The 17374-nt window shown below is 53.5% G+C and overlaps 1 protein-coding gene across 1 annotated transcript in view; it reads right to left on the bottom strand.

Moving 5' to 3' along the window:
* ADCY3 (adenylate cyclase 3) overlaps positions 1 to 17374 on the bottom strand; it is a 77023-nt gene that overhangs the window by 39815 nt on the left and 19834 nt on the right. The window contains exon 3 of the mRNA XM_045809294.2: positions 234 to 383. Within this exon, the coding sequence (XP_045665250.2) occupies positions 234 to 383 (150 nt within the window). The remainder of the gene's footprint in view (positions 1 to 233; positions 384 to 17374) is intronic.

Genomic DNA, 17374 nt, shown 5'->3' with positions numbered 1-17374 from the left:
AATTACAGTGAAAAAAAACACAAAAAACCCAGAAGGAGGGGAAGTTTAGGTCAAGCAGAGAGGAGGAGAGAGGAGGGAGCTTCCAGTGAGAGAAGCTCCCTGAAGTCAGGAGGAGCCCTCTGAGGGCGAGAAGCCCGGGAGGCAGCCAACACCTGACCCTGGCAGTGAACTCCAAAGCCGGGGGGCCGCACACAGGGCCCCCCCGGCCCCCGACGGCCCCGACAGAGGCTCACCTGCTGCTGGCTCTGCTCCTCCAGGTTCATCTTCACCTCCAGCGACTGGCGGGCCTCCAGGAAGGCCTTGCGGTGCTTGCGGTCCGCCATGTAGTAGGACATGACGCCCACGGCGACGGCGCACAGGTAGAGGGAGACGTTCGCCAGGATCTGTGCCCCGAGGAGAGAAAAGGACAGTGATGAAGGCACACACGCCGGAGAAGGGATGAGGGGCAGGCAGGAATGAAAATCAAACCCCAAGCTGCCCGGTGTCCAGCGAGGGCCCCAGCGAGCCTCCGTCCTCCACGGGGTATTTAGGTCCCTGGAGCAGACCCGGCCCCCCTTGCCACGGGCGGGTGAGGCCCGGGCCCGGGAGGCTGGTGGAGGGGCTGTTCTCCCCTCCTACCTCACACCACAGCTAAACTGGCCAATGCCATTCACCTGTGTGGCCGAGTAGTCCCCCTGCTACCCCATTCATTCATTCATTCATTCACTCACTCACTCACTCACTCACTCGTTCACCCACCACTTCCTGAGGACCTGCTAGGTGCCCTCGCTGCTGTGCTGATGAGCGGGGCAGGAGAGTACTAACCCAGCTCCGCTAGCCAGGAGCACGGGATCCTGTAAGCTGCAGGTCGTACGGAAGGTCACAGGGGACGTGCAGCAGTCCTGGGCTGCCCCGCAGTCATCACGTAACCTCACGTGCGGTGCTACAGGCGTGTAGGTGGCTGGGATTCCCACGCCCCCCTCAGCCAACCCCACCTGCCAGGATCAGAAGCAGGTCCCAGGAGGAAGCTACAGGAAGGGGACAGGGCGGCTGTGGGACCAGACCCCTGTTCCACAAGCTCGGTACGTCGGCACAAAGACCTTGCTGGGCATTGAGCCTGTTCCTCCATTCTTGGCCCCCTGAGGGCTCCCACTGGTGTCTGGGGGCCCCGGCCCGCTTCCACAGGCTGCTGGGACCACTGACCCGACCACCTCCTGCCATAGGTCGCCTTGGACATGGACCCGAACATCCAAACCACATCTGATTTCCTGGTGCTTGGTGCTAACGGCCACAGTCTCTGACCATGACTGGGTCCCATCTGGGGCTGGACCAGGTTCTAGCTCCTCCCGCTTCTCCAAAGACACTTACCAGGACCGGCTCCCTTGAGGCCCATTTTCAGGCCGGCTCACACCCTCCCCACCGCGCTTCCCTGAGGTCCCGCCAGGGGAGGGCGGACCCCTTCTGTGAGGGGTGTGGTTTTGAGGCAGAAGTTTGTGGGTAGAGAGGTGGACACTCTTTATTTCTGGCCCTACGGAAAGAAAATGTTCTCCTAGCGAAGTATTATGTTTTCTGAATAGGTGCAAAGTTCAGGGAAGTCCATTTTAGATTTTTGAACGAGATGGTTTAATAGACAATAAGAGGTGATTTTCTGGGGACTCCTGGTTACGCCACATTCCTATCTGTTTCATCAGGGCTGATCAGTGCTGACCCTGAGGACCTGCCACCCCCAGCAGAAAGTTCCTGCAGGCCTGGCACTCAGCAAAGGCCATCCGTTAGTAGGGGAGGTGCGTCCTGACACTGGTCATCAGATGCAGATTTCGCAAGCTCCGGCAACCAACACCTCATGTGTTCTTCGGTCTGGGCAACCCCGATCCCCTACACCATTCATGCCGCAAGTGGATGACTTCAAAATCCGTGGGCTGTCTCTTGCCTTCCGCTCGGGTATGATAGGCCATTCCCACCCGAGCAGCCAGGTCAGTATCAGGGCACTTATTAACTACCTGATAGTCCAAAGAGCTGCCAATTTATGTCGAGTCAAAGCAAATCACACAGACCACGCTGAGTCTGAAAGCCAGTCTTGGCCTGAGGTCCGGAAGCTTCTACCAGCCCAGAGGCCACCTCCTTTTGGGGACTATCTAGCCTTGGAAATCTGCCCAGCCCCAAGTTCACGGTGTAGGAAGCCGGTCAACCAAGGTCAGGCTGTACCTCACGCATCCTCACTGAGCGGTCACACTTCACCAAAGCCCACGCGGGATCCAGATACAGCAGCGTCACCAAGGCCGAGGGTCTCTGGCCTGATGGGGCTCTGGGTCCTTGAGGTCAAGGGAGTCGCATGTCTGGGCCCCATACCTGCCAGTACCCACAACTCCAAACCAGAGGCTCCAGACAAGGCAAGCTGCCCTGGGGCCACAGGCCCATCTCTGGCCCTGAGCACAACCAGCCTGGTCTGCCACATGGGGCCAGGGACAGAGCTTCACGCTCAGGGGTCTCCTTGCCTGGCAACAGGCCCTACCTGACCACCTGGAGGGGTGAAGGGAACAGACTCTGTAAAGTGTACAGTGCTGAGACTGTGTCAAGATTACTGCTGTCATGACCCATCGGGGGCCCGCGGAAGGAAACCACACCTGTGCTGCAGACAGAGAGCAACCATAGTGGGAAAGCTTCAGACCAACCCCCACCCCCACCCAAGACGGCTATCCAAGGAGAAGAACAGGATTCAGGTTCGGCTCGCACCTGCAGACCATTTATAGGGGGCGGCACTCTCTTCCTTGAACCGTGCCTTCCCCTTGTAGGTGCAGAACACAAGTATAGGAGGCGGCCTGGCCTGTGACGCTGTCCCTCGCTGGATGGGCAACCTGCTAGGTCAAGTAACTTCTTTGAGCCCCTGCTTCACCAGCTATGAGCTGAGGGGTGGGCTAACTCCTCTCGAAAGTCCCTGCAGCCCTGACCCCGTCTGGCCCTCGTCAAACCTCACTTTGGAGGGCGAAGGTTGGGCCTGGAGAGGACCCACTCGGAAAGGCTGGAGGGAAGGCAAGGACAGGACGGGTCAGTCACACTGCCTCCTGTCCCCTGAGCACCCCGAATCACAGAGGGCGCTGCCCCTGTCTTCTCGACCTGCGCTTTCAGCTCATGTGCGCAGGGATGTGGAGGCAAACGGCCACGACTGGGCCACACGCTAGAGAGTCATGTGGGTCCTGCAGGTCCCTCCTGCCAGGGAATTCTCTCTCTGCCTCCCAGTGAGCTTATTCCTTTCTAGAGAATTCTCCCAGGAGCCCCAGCCTGTGGGATTCTCAGAGCTCCCCCAGTTCTCTAAACTTGCCTCAATTAAAGAAAGGGTCCTCAGGGTTGCTGTTGCTGTGTTCCAGCCCAACCCCTCTGTTCCACGCAGCCATAGCTCCAAGGCTTGGAAGGAGCTCGGCAATCCCCCAGGCAGCAAGTGGTGGGAGGGTTAGCCAGGGCCCTACAGGTGACTCTTCGCCTCCAAGTCCAGGGCACAGATCAGATCGGGCAATGCTGCCAAGCCAAGGAGACCTCCAGCCAGAAGCCAGGGTCCACGGGGTGGGGGGGGGGGAGCGAGGAGCTGTTGCTCTGCTCATGGAAGAGGCTCTCAACATGCAAAACACACAGCAACACAGTCACCTGGTGACAGTCACCCGGCCGGCTCCTCCCCTGGAGGGGCTCAGCTGTGGGCAGGCAGCGGTCTGCTAATGCTCCCGGGTGACCCTGCCGTGTGGCCTGATGTGTGGCCAGGGCCAGGAAACCCCCCTCCCGGTCTCAGTTTCCTTGCCTGGGATGTCACCTCACATCACATTAGGTCCTGGGCACAGGCACACGCTTGATCTGCCTCATCTTGTTTAATCCACTCAAGGCCAGCCATGTGGTTCCGATTTTCCAGAAGGAACCCAGACAGCGTGAGGGCTCAGAACCAGAGGACAGTTTGCTCCCACACTCATCTCTTCTACTCCATGACACAGAGCCCCATCCTGCAAGCACCCCTGCCTTACTTACATACGGTAACCCCACCTTCCCCCAGAAAGCATACGGGACATTTTTAAAACTAAAACAGCCACCCAGATACCAGCCTTAAGACGCTCTCGCGGGAGCTGTCCACAGTTTTAGTCTGAGAGAGCAGTGCGTCTACGGGTATGCACAGCGGCATACATAACAGCGGTCATCATCTCTAAGCTCCAAAATTTCAGACATTCCCCATTTCACATTTATAAATGTAAATGTGTCTCACTTAGCAGAATGGATGTGCTCCTCCATATCTATATGGAAAAAATGAGTTTCGCTCCTTGCACGGTGAGCCCAGCACGGTGCCGGCCCCAAGGAGTCCACGGTGACTGAGACACTGTCCCTGCCCCGAGAGCCCCCGCCGGCGGGAGGCGGCCCAAGTCCAGGGAGGACACGATAGGGTAAGTGGGAGGCTGTCGTTTCTCTAAAACACATCCATGAGTCCTGCTTCCCACTACAGGTTAAGAATTGTAGACCCAGGGAAAACGATGGCCACGGGGAAAGCTTGAACCCCAGGGAGAGTCTGAACCATGTCTTTCATGTGATTGGGACAAATGGGCGTCTCCATGCTGAGCCCTGAGCTCTGCTGTCTTAGAGGAAGTTCCTGGGGCTCCCCCCACCCAGGGTAAGGGGGGGAAGGTCTCCTTTTCAGGACTCGTCTCTTCTCCCTCCAGGGCTGCCTTCCCTGTACCCCCCTAGCTCCACCTGGCCCACCTGGCAGGCCCCTCCTACTCCCCAAGAGCCCCCTCAGCCTCACATCCCCCCCCATGGCCCCCTGCCTCTCCCCGTGCTCCCCAGACCCAACCATGTCACAACTCGCCCCTTACCCTGACCCCTTCAGCCTCTGGTCAGCAAAGGAGTAGACCGGAAACAATCACAGACCTGACGCCCCAGCCTCATGATCTCCCCAGGACCCAGCCCGCAAATTAATATCCCATCCGCCACACCCCAATGCTCTCTCACCCCACCCCAGCCTCAGAGCAGAGGAACAAGGTTCGGTCACGTTGCTGGGGACTGGGCAGGCCAGGACAGCAGGGGAGACCGTCCCTTGCAGGAAATACCCAGAGGATAAGGCTGAGTCTGCAAAGAGCGCACACAGAAGCCGGGTGGTTGGGGGTCACTCCATCGGGGAGGTGTCCCACAGCTTCAGGAACACGCGGGTCTCGGACACAAAGACCAGCTTATACACGGCACTCAGCGACACCCCAGCATGGCAGAATGGTGGGAAGGCTTCTCCTATCACTGCCAACAGTGATTGCCTGGGGGGGCCCCAGTGGCAGGGTTCGCACACAGGACACCTGACCCTGGGAAGCAGTTCCGAAGGCCAGCAGGAGCCCTAATGCATGGCCACTGGCTCCCCGAGAGCGGGGGGGGGGGGGGGGTTCCAGGGCCACCGTAAGCCTGGTCCACTGGACTCCCCACACCAGACTTCAGTCTTGGGGTGATCCCCCCAACAAGCCTGAGAAACCTTGCTCTGGGGCACCATCGAGGTCACCACTTTTATTCCAATGGCCCCCCTTTCTCCAGTGAAAGAGACTGGGCAGCAGTCTCATCTCAAAAGAACCATTATTTTGTTTTAAACTCGAGATTTTTAAAATAATGAGGAGAATGAATGAATCTCCCAAATGGGTAAACATTCAGACTACAGCTTCATCTAACCCATGACAGCCGGATGAAGTGTTTGTAATACCCCAGCTCAGAAACATAGCCGTGAGAAAACTCCTTTACAGAATCCTTCCCCTTGGAATCTGATGAATCACAATACCCTGCACATTTCTAACAGTCCACGGGGACGCGGGGAGACTCCAAGCAGGGCTTTAAAAAAGAAGTCATCCCATCGGAGGAGGGCTGCTGCCTCCCCTGCCTAGGCTGACCCCTCCCCATAGGCTCGTTCCAGCCTGGAGATTCCAGAACACTCCAGAACTGGGGAGAAGAAACCCAGAGAGAGAAAGCCGCTCTGGGGAGTCAACGCCCTTGTCAGCTGCCCTCAGAGAGCTTGTGATGTTCTGTGTCAGGGGAAGACCACGCTGGAGCCTCTGTTCATTAAAACTAACTTAGATGTTTTGGAAAGAAAAAAAAAAAAAATCTCCAAGGAGCTGTGCGTAGGGCAGGAAGGAGCAAGGGGGAGCGGGGGGGGGGGCTCTGCAGGCAACCAGCCTCCCCAGCCCAAGGAAGCCAGGCCAGAGCCTGGGGCGGCCCCCCACAGTGCTCAGGGGTGCCCCCCTCTGGAGCTCAGTGCAGACCGCAGGTGGTCCTCATGAGTCAGGTCCCGGCAGCAGCCTGCACCCCCCACCCCCAATAACATTTTCCAGTTGAGAAGTATCGGCCCTCCGCATTCCCCGATCCTTTTCTTACTTGTCCGTTTACTCTGTTTCCTTCACTAGAAGGCCAGCTCCCAGGGGACAGGGCTTTGCTTCTGTTTCTCTGCCGATTTCCCAGCCCCCGGACTGTGTCTGGCACACGGGAGGCCAATGCCCACTGGGTGAACGGGCGGCAGAGAGCGGTCGGGCTGTGTGGCCCGGAGCAAGTCCCTTTCCCTCTCTGAGACGTGGCTGCTTTGTGCCCACAGCGGCCCTGAAGGTTGTCCCAGGAAGATCGAAACAGAGGTCCCATGCAACAGGCCCTGAGCCTGTTCCGAGGGACTCTGGGAAATCAGTGCCCTCCTGATACGGTAGCGGAGTTGGCTCAGGGCCTCCACATTCACTCCTCTGCTTATCTGTCACAACAAGTGAAGTTCTTATTCCCATTTTGCGGAAGAGACTTGAGTCCAGAGACAAGAGGCGACAAGGCTGTGGCCTCCTGATGGTGCTGACACTGGAGCTCACATCTCTTTCCTCTTTTGTCCCCTGTCAAGCACGAGCTCAAGTTTCAAGACATTAATAAAAACCTGCCCCCAACCCAGCGGACTGAACATCAGAAGGCAGCCTGACCAGAACTGTGTGGTCCCGGGGGGGCAGGTCCACTGCTGCCCTCGCCCCCAACTAGCAGGCACAGCACCAAGCAGGATTCCAGCACTTTCCCTACATTACTTGGCTGAGTTGTGACGAGGCTCAGCAGAGGCTGGGTGAAGTCCAAGGCACTTGGGGACCCATGGGGAGCACAGAACCCAGAAAGGACCTGAAGCATCTACGTGGGTGGGGAGGTCTGCCGACAATGGGGGGCCTCTCTCATGTTACCCCACAGCTAACTCTAGCATTCCTGTGCCAAGAGATGTCCGGGGTCTCCAGTAAATACAACCCTACTCAGCACAATTCAGGTTCAAGCATTGGGGTACCACTGAGCTGTCCTTCCAAGCTGGGCATTTGTCAAGTTTCCACCATGTGCCTCGAAACAAGAAGACCTCTAGAAGCTTCCAACTTGTTTTATAGCTTGGGCATGCCTCTGCTAAAAGACACTCAATTTCCACCCTCTTCCAAAACAAAGACGACTTCCACAATAGGCATCCAGCCAACCTGACATGTTACATGAGGTCCCTCATGATCTGCTAGGTTGCCAGAACGGCTACTCAGGTTGTGCACTGCACAACCCCAGGGGAAACACTCTGCAGACTCTGACCTGATGGCTCCCCTACAAGTGTGGACCGTGGCTCTAGTTCTAGGGTTATTCGTTTCTTCTACCTGGCTGCTGCCCACCAAGCTTCCTTCAGTCCAGCCACACGGGACCTTTCTCCAAACCTCTAGTGAGATGTGTTGTGTCAGGGCTCTACGGCTCTAACCAGAACATCCTGCCTCTGCCCTGCCTGTGGAGGGCCACACGTGATGATCCTCCCACGGAACCCGGGTCAAACACCCAGCACATACCTGGCCTTAGTCATCCCCAATAAATGTTACTGTTATAATCCCAAGACCCAGCTCCAACACCCCCACCCCCATTCCCAAAAGAGAACTATTCATTCATTCATTCATTCATTCAAAGACTTAGTGAATGCCCCCCCCCCACCCCGTGCCAGAGAGATGCTTGGCATGTAGCAGTGAATACGGCAGAAAAAGTCCCTGCTGTCAGGAGCGATGTTCTGGTAACAGTAGATACAAAAGAAACATAATTCAACAACAGGAGCATCAGAGCTCAGCAGAGAATAAAAATGATAAAGTGACGGATGCTGCCTCAGATCAGAAGGTGAGGGAGCCGGCCGGCCCCCATTCTCCACTCCCCTGTGCCAGTGTCATAAGCCACACCCTTGCCACTGCCTCAGCGAGACTCTGCGCTCCCGCTGACTCGGACCGCGGGATCTGCTCTGGCCCGAACAGATGTCAGCACATAGGACATGAGCGAATGTCTGAGATACGACCGCACGTCCTCTTGTGCTTCCACGGTTGCCATGAGAACAATACACACCCAGACGCGCAGGGGTACAGCAGAACCAGGGACCTGGGGAGCCCCGCAACGCCCAAGCCACGGCCTGGAGCCCAACCCAGCTGAACCCAGTCCAGAGCAGCCACCCCCTGGCAGCACCGTGCACGTGAGGATGAGGAACGTGTGGCTGCAAGCCACTGAGGGTTGGGTTGGTGGTTAGGACAGGTGTCCCCAAAGCAGGAGCACTGAAGCTGAGATATGAATGGCTAAAAAGACCCAGCCATGGGGAAACTCAAAGAAAGAGCATCCTGGATGGCGAACAGACTACAAAGGCCCTGGGACATGCGCCTCTCTTCCACGGGACACCCCCACCGGGTGCTTCTCCCTGCCCGGGACACAGCCAACCCCAAGGGCAGGGGGTGTCTCTCACTCACACGGGCAGCCTCTGGGGCCGCACAGTTACTGGCACAGAGCGCAGTCATCTGCATGAATGGCAACAGAAGGAAGGCCAAAGAAGGGCTCCTCCTCCGCTGAGGTGTTCCCCTGGATAAGAGCCAAGATCACGCTGGACAAAGGCCAGAGCGGTGGCTCTCTGCTGGGGGCGGGGGTGATCTGGCCTGCTGGGGGCCATGCGGCAGTATGTCTGGGGGCGTTTCGGATCACCGTGACTAGGAGAGACGGTGCTCCTGGCATCTAATGAGTGGGGGGCCAGGGGTGCTACTGGACATCCTATGAGGCACAGAGTGGTCCCCACGATAAATGATTACCTAGCCCCAAATGTCAATAGACCCGAGCTCGGGAAACCTTGGCTAGAACAACGCCTCCTTCCTTTCCGATTCCTGAGGATTCACGTGAAACTTTCCTAAGCTTTTTTACTGAACAGTAATGAACTCTGGGGACAAATATGTGAGCGAGCAGATGTTGTCCGTCACAGGCCTTGGGGCTAAGAGGAAAATGTTACTGATACTCGCTGAACATAAGGACATGATATCTTGATAAACCCACCCACGATGGAAAGAAGGTCACGTCACTGGTGGGGAGGGGGGCGATGAAGACCAGAGAAGGCCGTCCTGTCTGTCTCTCTGTAGGAGGAGACACAGGAATGAGCATCCCACACCTAACATTTTATACTGACCCAGGGATTATTCACTTGAAGTCTGGGGACTAGGACAGGGGGAGTCAGAAAACCCCTAAAATTAGGGGCACCTCATGTTCCACTCTTTTCTGGGGGAGCAAGTCCATTGCTCTCACCAGATTCTCAAAAGGGTCTGTTAGCCCAGATACTTAAGAACCACAGAACTTATCAAAAGCTCCCCCTTCTCCTCCAGTGGCTTCGCTATAGAGACAGAAAACATCTGGTCACAGCATTCGGTGTCTTCTCCTATTGATGTGACCCCATTACTTAGTCACCTTGGTCTTTTTCTCCAGGCCAAGTAATTCCAACTTTACTTAAAGGACTCTATTTTAAAACATTTAATCATGTTTGGCTTCAGATCCTGTTTTAAAAAACTCAGCCCCACTGATGTCTTGGTGAACGGTGGGGCCCCATGCTGGGTCCTTGACAGTATTAAAAAAAAAAAAATGACCTCAAGAGCTCAACTCTAGTGGGGATAAAGAAGCTACTGGAAAGAGAGAAAGCACAGACTGATCCTGATGGAGAAAAGGGTAGGTCAGCAAAGGCCCCTACAAGGGAGTAAAATTTGAGCTGGCAAACTTAGCTGTGGGCTTTCACACACACACACACACACACACACACACACACACACACACACACACACACCACGGAGCTCTTACAGATGTATTAATATATGGATTCTGGATGGTAAAGAACATTTAAGCCAATTTCTGATGACCAACATTAAATGAAAAAAAGGCATAAAATAATTAATTATACGCTCACGGGAGTAAGCAGAATGACGGCGCTCCATGCTGCCTGCTCTGGTCTTGTTACCTCTGAGCAATACCAGCTGCATTTAATGCATAGATCCTGACTTTCTGGAACTATCTTTGAATGAACTCTAGAACAAACGTACCAGCCTGGAGGAAGAGGAGCACATAATCTGGAGACAGAAGATTTTTAGAATTCCAGAAATAGAACCATCACATAAGCCTAGCACGTGGCAATGTGCGGGGAGATCCCCAATCACACAAAAACATCAAAGCCCTTGCCCCATGGAACAGAGCAAGCTCTTAGGATTCCAGAACTTCCCACCTCTCAATTCAGAATGACTCCGATCTTGAGAGTGAACTTTCTGCAGATTCTCCAGCTGCAGAAACCAGCCATCGCTCCTTCTCCTTGGGGACTCCCCATCCCCTTCTCTCCCACCATGCTTCTCAGGCGTTCCTCAGGGATCCTTCTTCCCTGCAGCCCCTCAGAGCCTGTCCAGGGACATCCAGGACGGTTTTCTAAGTCACTGGTTTCGACTCAGCCCTTCAGGGCTTACTCCTCCGTGCCTACTGCTCTAGCTCAGTGCTTCGGAGCCTCGAGTGTTGCCATCCCCAGGGGACAAGGTGAAGAAGGGGAGGCTCCTGGGCCCCACCTGCCTGCTGAGGCCCAGGGAGCTGCCCCGCACACTCTCTACTTCTGACAGTCTCTTCTACAAATCACTGTCCTAGGTGGGGGAATAAATACGAAAGCAAAGCGGAGATCCTCCCACTTTCCCGGTTCTGTAAACCAGACTCCAAACATACATGACGGCTTCACATCACCTCCCTGGGCCCGTCACCTACTTCTGTCCACGGGCTCTCTTTCCAATGTTCACTCCCCCCAAGAGAGCAGACCTCCTCACCGCCCTTCCCCGTCCGACCAGCCTCTCTTCCTTACACTCAAAGCCATGCCCACGGAGAGGTTTTCCACCTGCAAATGCCAGTTCAACGGTTCTGCCTTGTGTCCACTTCCCGGGTTTTCACAGGGACCGTGCAGCCCAGATAACTAGAACCCAGCCCCCAACACTGTGTACAACCCAGGGAGCCTTTGCTGAGTGCCTGACCGGCACCTGCCCATCCACGGTGGTCATTTCCCGTGGGTCATTCATCCCAGCTGGTCTCTCTGGGTCTTCCTTCCTCATCACCCCTCCCACAGGATGGGGCACAGACCTCTCCCGGGTCCATCTCTGGTCCTGTCGATCCACCCCCTGGTATCGTGTTAATCTTCCCAAATTGTCTCTTTGCAAGGGCTACCTCCTGCTCAAAACACATCCATAGCTTCCAATCGTCTAACAGGTGAAAACTGAAAATCCTCATTCTGTCAAAGTCCTACCTACTTTGGCCCCAGTGAATTTTTCTAAATATCGTCCCCCCTGCCCAAGTCCCTGACGTACCGCAACTGCTCTAGCTGACATCCCCGACGTGTTACCCAGCAGGCATGTTCGGCCTCCAGCGCAGGCTGGGGCCCACGCTTTGAGAGCTCTCAAACTTTCCCACCAAAGCATCTGGGAGGAGGCCTCCCATCTGACCTTGCTAGGGCATGTGGACCTGGCATGTTCGTCCATAAAAGCCCCCCTTTGTATCACTACCTTTAAATGTTATTAAATGTTTGCCTTTGAGTAAGACAGACGTGTCTGCCCATTGTAGCACACGCGGTAGCAGGGCAGAGACAAGATCTGCTCTGAGCACCGCCATGTCCCCAGCACGCAACAAACACCAGGCACATACGAGGTGCTCAGTGGCCGCTGGGCAAAGGGATGAATAAACAGGGGGACGGAGGGAGAAGGGAAATGCCGCCTCCATAGCTATGACCCTGAGGCTTCAAATACAGCAGGCAAACCGCCCCCCACACCCCCCGATGTGAGAAGCGCCCCATCTGAAATGCCCAAACTCCCCACCCCCTTCCACCCTTCCCTTAAAATCTAGCTAAGCCCTGCCACCTCCACACAGCCTTCCTTGACAGCCCCACGCCTGAGCAATCACACTCGCCCCTACACTTCTTGAGGAGGAAATACCTGCAAGATAAATTATTAAGGGGAGGGGGAAGTTTAAATATGCAGCCACGCTCTGATCTCACAGAGCGAGATAGATAGGGCAGGAGCAGAAGCAGCAAAATGCAGCGGTGGTCATCTTGTGGCTGTGGGGGTGGGCTGAGGATTTAGGGCAACTTCTGTTCTCCTTTTTGGCCTTATAATCTTTTTATCTGAAATCTCTGTGAAGGAAAAATAAAGACAACGTGCGTATTTGAAAGGTCCACTCACTTGGAACACCCTGACCACCAGCAGACCTGGGGACCCTTGGGGACAGAGACTCCTCAAGGACACACCTCCTTGCACTGGGACGGCCCTCCATGAACACCCCCGAACAGCGGCTCCACCCCAGAGCCTCTGCGTCTGGTCTCAGAGCCCGCCGAGCATCTTCTCTCCGTGCACCTGTTTCTACTGGACACGCCTTGCCTCCCACCAGGTCTTACAAAGGATCAGCTGGGAAGAGAAACCTTCCAAAGGTCCTCCAACCAGACATGGGCACAGAGTCCAATGGCCTCCCCCCTGCCCCCAGCTCTGCTTTGTGAAATGCAGAAATTGGGAACCGCAGGGTCACAGCCCCAGAAATGAAGGGAGAAGAAGACCTGCCTGCCCCCAGGTCGGTGTGCAGCCTGCTGCCGAGCCTGTCACTTGTCCCCCATCGTTCTCTGCCAATGTCTACCGAGCACGCATTCTCATTACAAACGGAACCCGTTCAGGTTGTCCCCACAGAACCACCATCTCACTCCGATGAGCCTTCCCTCGGGTTCGAGGGGGAGTCCCGCTGACCAGGTGACTACAGTTCTGAGTGGTTCCGTGTCAGCTGACAGGCACGGCACCAGTCCCTGGGGATCTGCCGGACCATCGCCATCAACCCGACCTGCCCTCGCTGACGAGGCCACACGACTCACTTGTGGGGCTGCTCTCCTCTGCGACCACCCAGTTTCCTTCCTCTCGCCCTCAAACGCTTCTTCCACCTGCGGGAGACACCATCCAGCCTCTCTCTATGAGGACTCCGCTGCCACGGAGCTGGCGGGGATTTTCCCATCCCGGAAACACATATTCTCCACGCTTCCAACAGAGTTCTAAAACCAGCCCCCGGCTTCCTGAGAAGTTCCTGACTTTTAAAACATTTCCAGTGTTTTTTGCCTAATTTTCCCACTTATCGGCCTTATGCTTTTGACACACAAGAGTCCCGATCCGGGCTCTCTAGGGCCGCGCGTGGGATGTAAGCCCGTCGTCGGGGCATCGCTGGCTCCGCCCACAGGGGCTGCGCCCTGCTCCCAGCTCACCAGCTGGGCACCGTGCTCCTGCAGCATCCTCCTCTGCGGCCCCCCATGACCATCCGCCCCCCACACACACCCCCTTCCTACCCTCAGTGAAGCACTGCTCGGGGCCAGGAACACGGCGGTTAGACAAGGAGCTCGAATCCGGCCCCGGGCGCTGCTGGCCGGGACCTGTGCAAGTCACCGCGGCTCTGAGCTTGCTCGCTTCTCTGTGACTCGAGAATAAACGGTCCCGCCTCAGGGTGGGTTGTGACAATTTGGTAAGACGATCGGAGTAAAGCACCCCACCTCGTACCGTGCTGGACACGGTAAGGCTCAATAAAGTTCGGCTACTACGATGCGGCATGTTGTAAATCCCCAACACCACCTGGCAAGGTACGAGGATCCGTGGCTCCCAAGCCCGTCTGTTGTAAATCCCCAACACCACCCGGCAAGGTAGGAGGATCCGTGGCTCCCAAGCCCGTCTGCGCCTGTGTCCCCGGCTCCACCCAGGGCAGCACCAGGCATCCCTATTCTGAATGGAGCCCTCCTCCCCACCCAGGGGACGCCAGTGAGCCTGGCCTACTTGGGAACCACCAGACTGAAGTATAATCCTACTGCTGCATTTTATTATCTAAATGCAACTTCACGGGGGGCCTGGGGTGGCGCAGTCAGTTAAGTGTCCCACTCCTGATCCCAGCTCAGGTCTTGATCTCAGGACAGAGTTCAAGCTTCACGTTGGGCTCCACACTGGGCGCAGGGCCTACTTCAGAAAAAATACATAAACAAACACAACTTCATGGCCGTTAGTCTTGTCCTATCAGGTTCACCCTGATGTTTCCTCCAGTTGTCTCCCCATACCCCCGACAGCTTTCAGTGTCTTCTCGCTGTCGTAACACCCCACCATTGCCCATCGGCTCTCCCCAGATCTGCCGAGCGCTGGCAGAGCTGCAAGCTCACCGCAGTCCAGACCCCTGGGCCCTGCTGCTCAATCAGAGGGCTCAGTCCCCCTCCTGCCCCTTTACCCACTCCAGCTGCTGGAAACACCTGCCGGAACTGCTCTCATCCAGCCCACAGTGCTGTCCCCCCACAGGGACACCAAAGAACCTCCACTGTTCGTCAGCAAGCCCTTCTCCTGCCCTAGAGGACGCAGTGTGATGCCGTGGGATGAGCAACGGCTCTGGGGCCCGACAAGCCCTTATTCTAGCATTTGTTAGCTGGTTCCATAAAACGTCCCTCTCCAGCTTCCTCACATGGAAAATGAGGTTAGCTGCAACACTTACCGCCATTCAAGAAATCTTTGCCCAACCCAAGATCCCAAAGATTTTGTTTTTTTCCTAAAAGTTCTATAGTATAAGTTTTACTATGATCTATTTCAAGTTCATTTTTATAGGTGGGGTGAAGGATGGATTATGATTTTTGCTCACATGGATAGCTAATAATTCTAGTATCATCTGGTGAAAGATTATCATTTTTCCATTGAATTACCTTGGCATTTTTGTTGAATATTAACCAAAAATGTGCTAATTTCTGGACTTATTTGGATTCTGTCCTTAGGCTAATACTATACTGTCATAAAGATGTCCCCTTTTTAAAAAAATTTTTATTTTTCTAATTTATGTATCCATATAAATTTTTAATCATCAGTTTCTACAAAAAAGACTGATGGGATTTTGATTTGGACTGAAATGAATCTATAATAATTTAGAGAGATTTGACATCTTAATATCTGCGATCTCTCCATTAATTTAGGTCTCAATTTTTTTTTTTAAAGATTTTATTTATTTATTCAACAGAGATAGAGACAGCCAGCGAGAGAGGGAACACAAGCAGGGGGAGTGGGAGAGGAAGAAGCAGGCTCCCAGCAGAGGAGCCTGATGCGGGGCTCGATCCCATAACGCCGGGATCACGCCCTGAGCCGAAGGCAGACGCTTAACGACTGAGCCACCCAGGCGCCCCTAGGTCTCAATTTCTTTCAGCAATGCTTTACAGTTTTACTATAAAGATCTTCACACATCTAGTTAAATTCAGCTTTAAGTATTTTATGATTTTGGATGCTACTTTAAATGGATTTTTTTTTCAATTTCCAATTGTTTTTTGCCAGTACATAAAAATAGATGTTTTTTGTTTGGTTTGAGAGCGTGCATGTGAGAGCAGGTTTGGTGTGGGGTGGGGGGAGAGCAGAGGGAGAGAGAGAATCTTAAGCAGGCTCCATTCCCAGCACAGAGCCCAACATGGGGCTCAATCAACAACCCTGAGATCATGACCTGAGCTGAAGTCAAAAGTTAGACGCTTAACCTACTGAGCTACCCAGGTGCCCCCACAATAGATCTTTTAATACTAATCGTGTAACTTCCAAACTTGTTAAACTCACTTCTAGGATTTTTTGAGGATTCCTCAGGATTTTCTACATAGATGACCCTATCACGTGAAAATATACAGTTTCATTTCTTTCTTCTTGGCAGGACTGTTTTTCTTGCTTTATTGCACTGGCTAGGACCTCATGAAAGAAGTGGTGAGAACAAATTTTCTTTGGCTTGTTCCTGACCTGAGGGGCAGGGCCAGCTACATAACTTAGAGGCCTACTGCAAAGGGAAAATGAAGGTTCCCTTATTCAAAAAGCAGGAAAAAAGAGCCAGTGAAGGTCCTAAAATATAAAGCTTTGCCCTTTCCTCTGTGGTGTGTCTTTTGATTTGTCGCGATTTTTATTTTTTATTCAACACTGGTCTAAGTTAAATTTTAAAATTATTAGCATGGATTTTTACCCTCTTTACATTGTACAATGCCAATTTTAAATGCAAATATAAGAGCATTTAATGCATGTGCCGAACACTGAAATGAAACGATGAGCATCTCAGAGCACGGATGTACTGTATGTATACGTATTTCATTCTTACCAAAACAGTGGAAACACCGTACAAAACTAAACTTGTAATTTCACTTCTTGATACGCACACATCCTACTAACACTGTCTACCTTTGGCTTACGAATGAAGGCCTGAAAAGAAACTATGGTTTCTAACTTTCCTCCTAGGCCATCAATTTCTGCACTAAATGATTGGCTAACACAGGAAAGCAACGTGGGTAATAAAGAGATGATGTTCTTAGAGCGCCCCTGCCTTCTCTCTGCATTAGAAGCAAGTTCTAGTTTGAACAGAAAGCATGGCCTCTCAGGGTTGTGAGGATCTCCACTTAGCTGTGGACGTGCCACGGCTCTGTACTTGTTTTGCTGAACTCCCAGACTCTAGGAGTTCACCCGAATTCATGCTGTCGGAGCACTGCAAACACTACATGAAAATGGGCCAAAGATTGGAAGACACGTGTATTGTGCCTATTTCCTCTGCACATGGGCATGTTCCACTGTCCCAGCAGACTTCAATTACAAAACACAAGGTCAAAGATAATATCAAGAATTTCAAGACAGCACAAGTCACAGGCCCAGAAAGCCGAGCCTGCTTAGGAGACGATTCAGATTTTCACTATTAAATATGATGTAGGTTTTTCAGAGCTGCGTTTTCCCAGATCGAAGAAATTTTCTTCTATTCCTAGTTTGCTAAGATGTTTTACCATAAATGGGTGTTGAATTTTGTCAAGTACTTTTTCTGAAATAATCATGAATTTTCCTTTTTAGTCTAATATGTTGAATTGTATCGATCGATTTTAACATGTCAAAACAACGTTACATTCCTTTGAAAATCCCTAACTGGTCATTATGTGTTACTCTTTTCACACGCTGCTGGGTTTTATTTGCTAATGTTCTAGTGAAGATTTTTTACATACACAACGAGAGCTATTTGCCTGTAGTCTTTCTCTGGTTTTGAAGCCGGGAATGCTAACCTCATAAAATGAGTAGGGAAATGTTCCCTCCTCTTC

This window comes from Ursus americanus, chromosome 7 (assembly GCF_024610735.1).
Source record: "Ursus americanus isolate L20-20 chromosome 7, mUrsAme1.1.p, whole genome shotgun sequence".
NCBI lineage: Eukaryota > Metazoa > Chordata > Mammalia > Carnivora > Ursidae > Ursus > Ursus americanus.
This window is presented reverse-complemented; position numbering and strand designations above follow the sequence as displayed.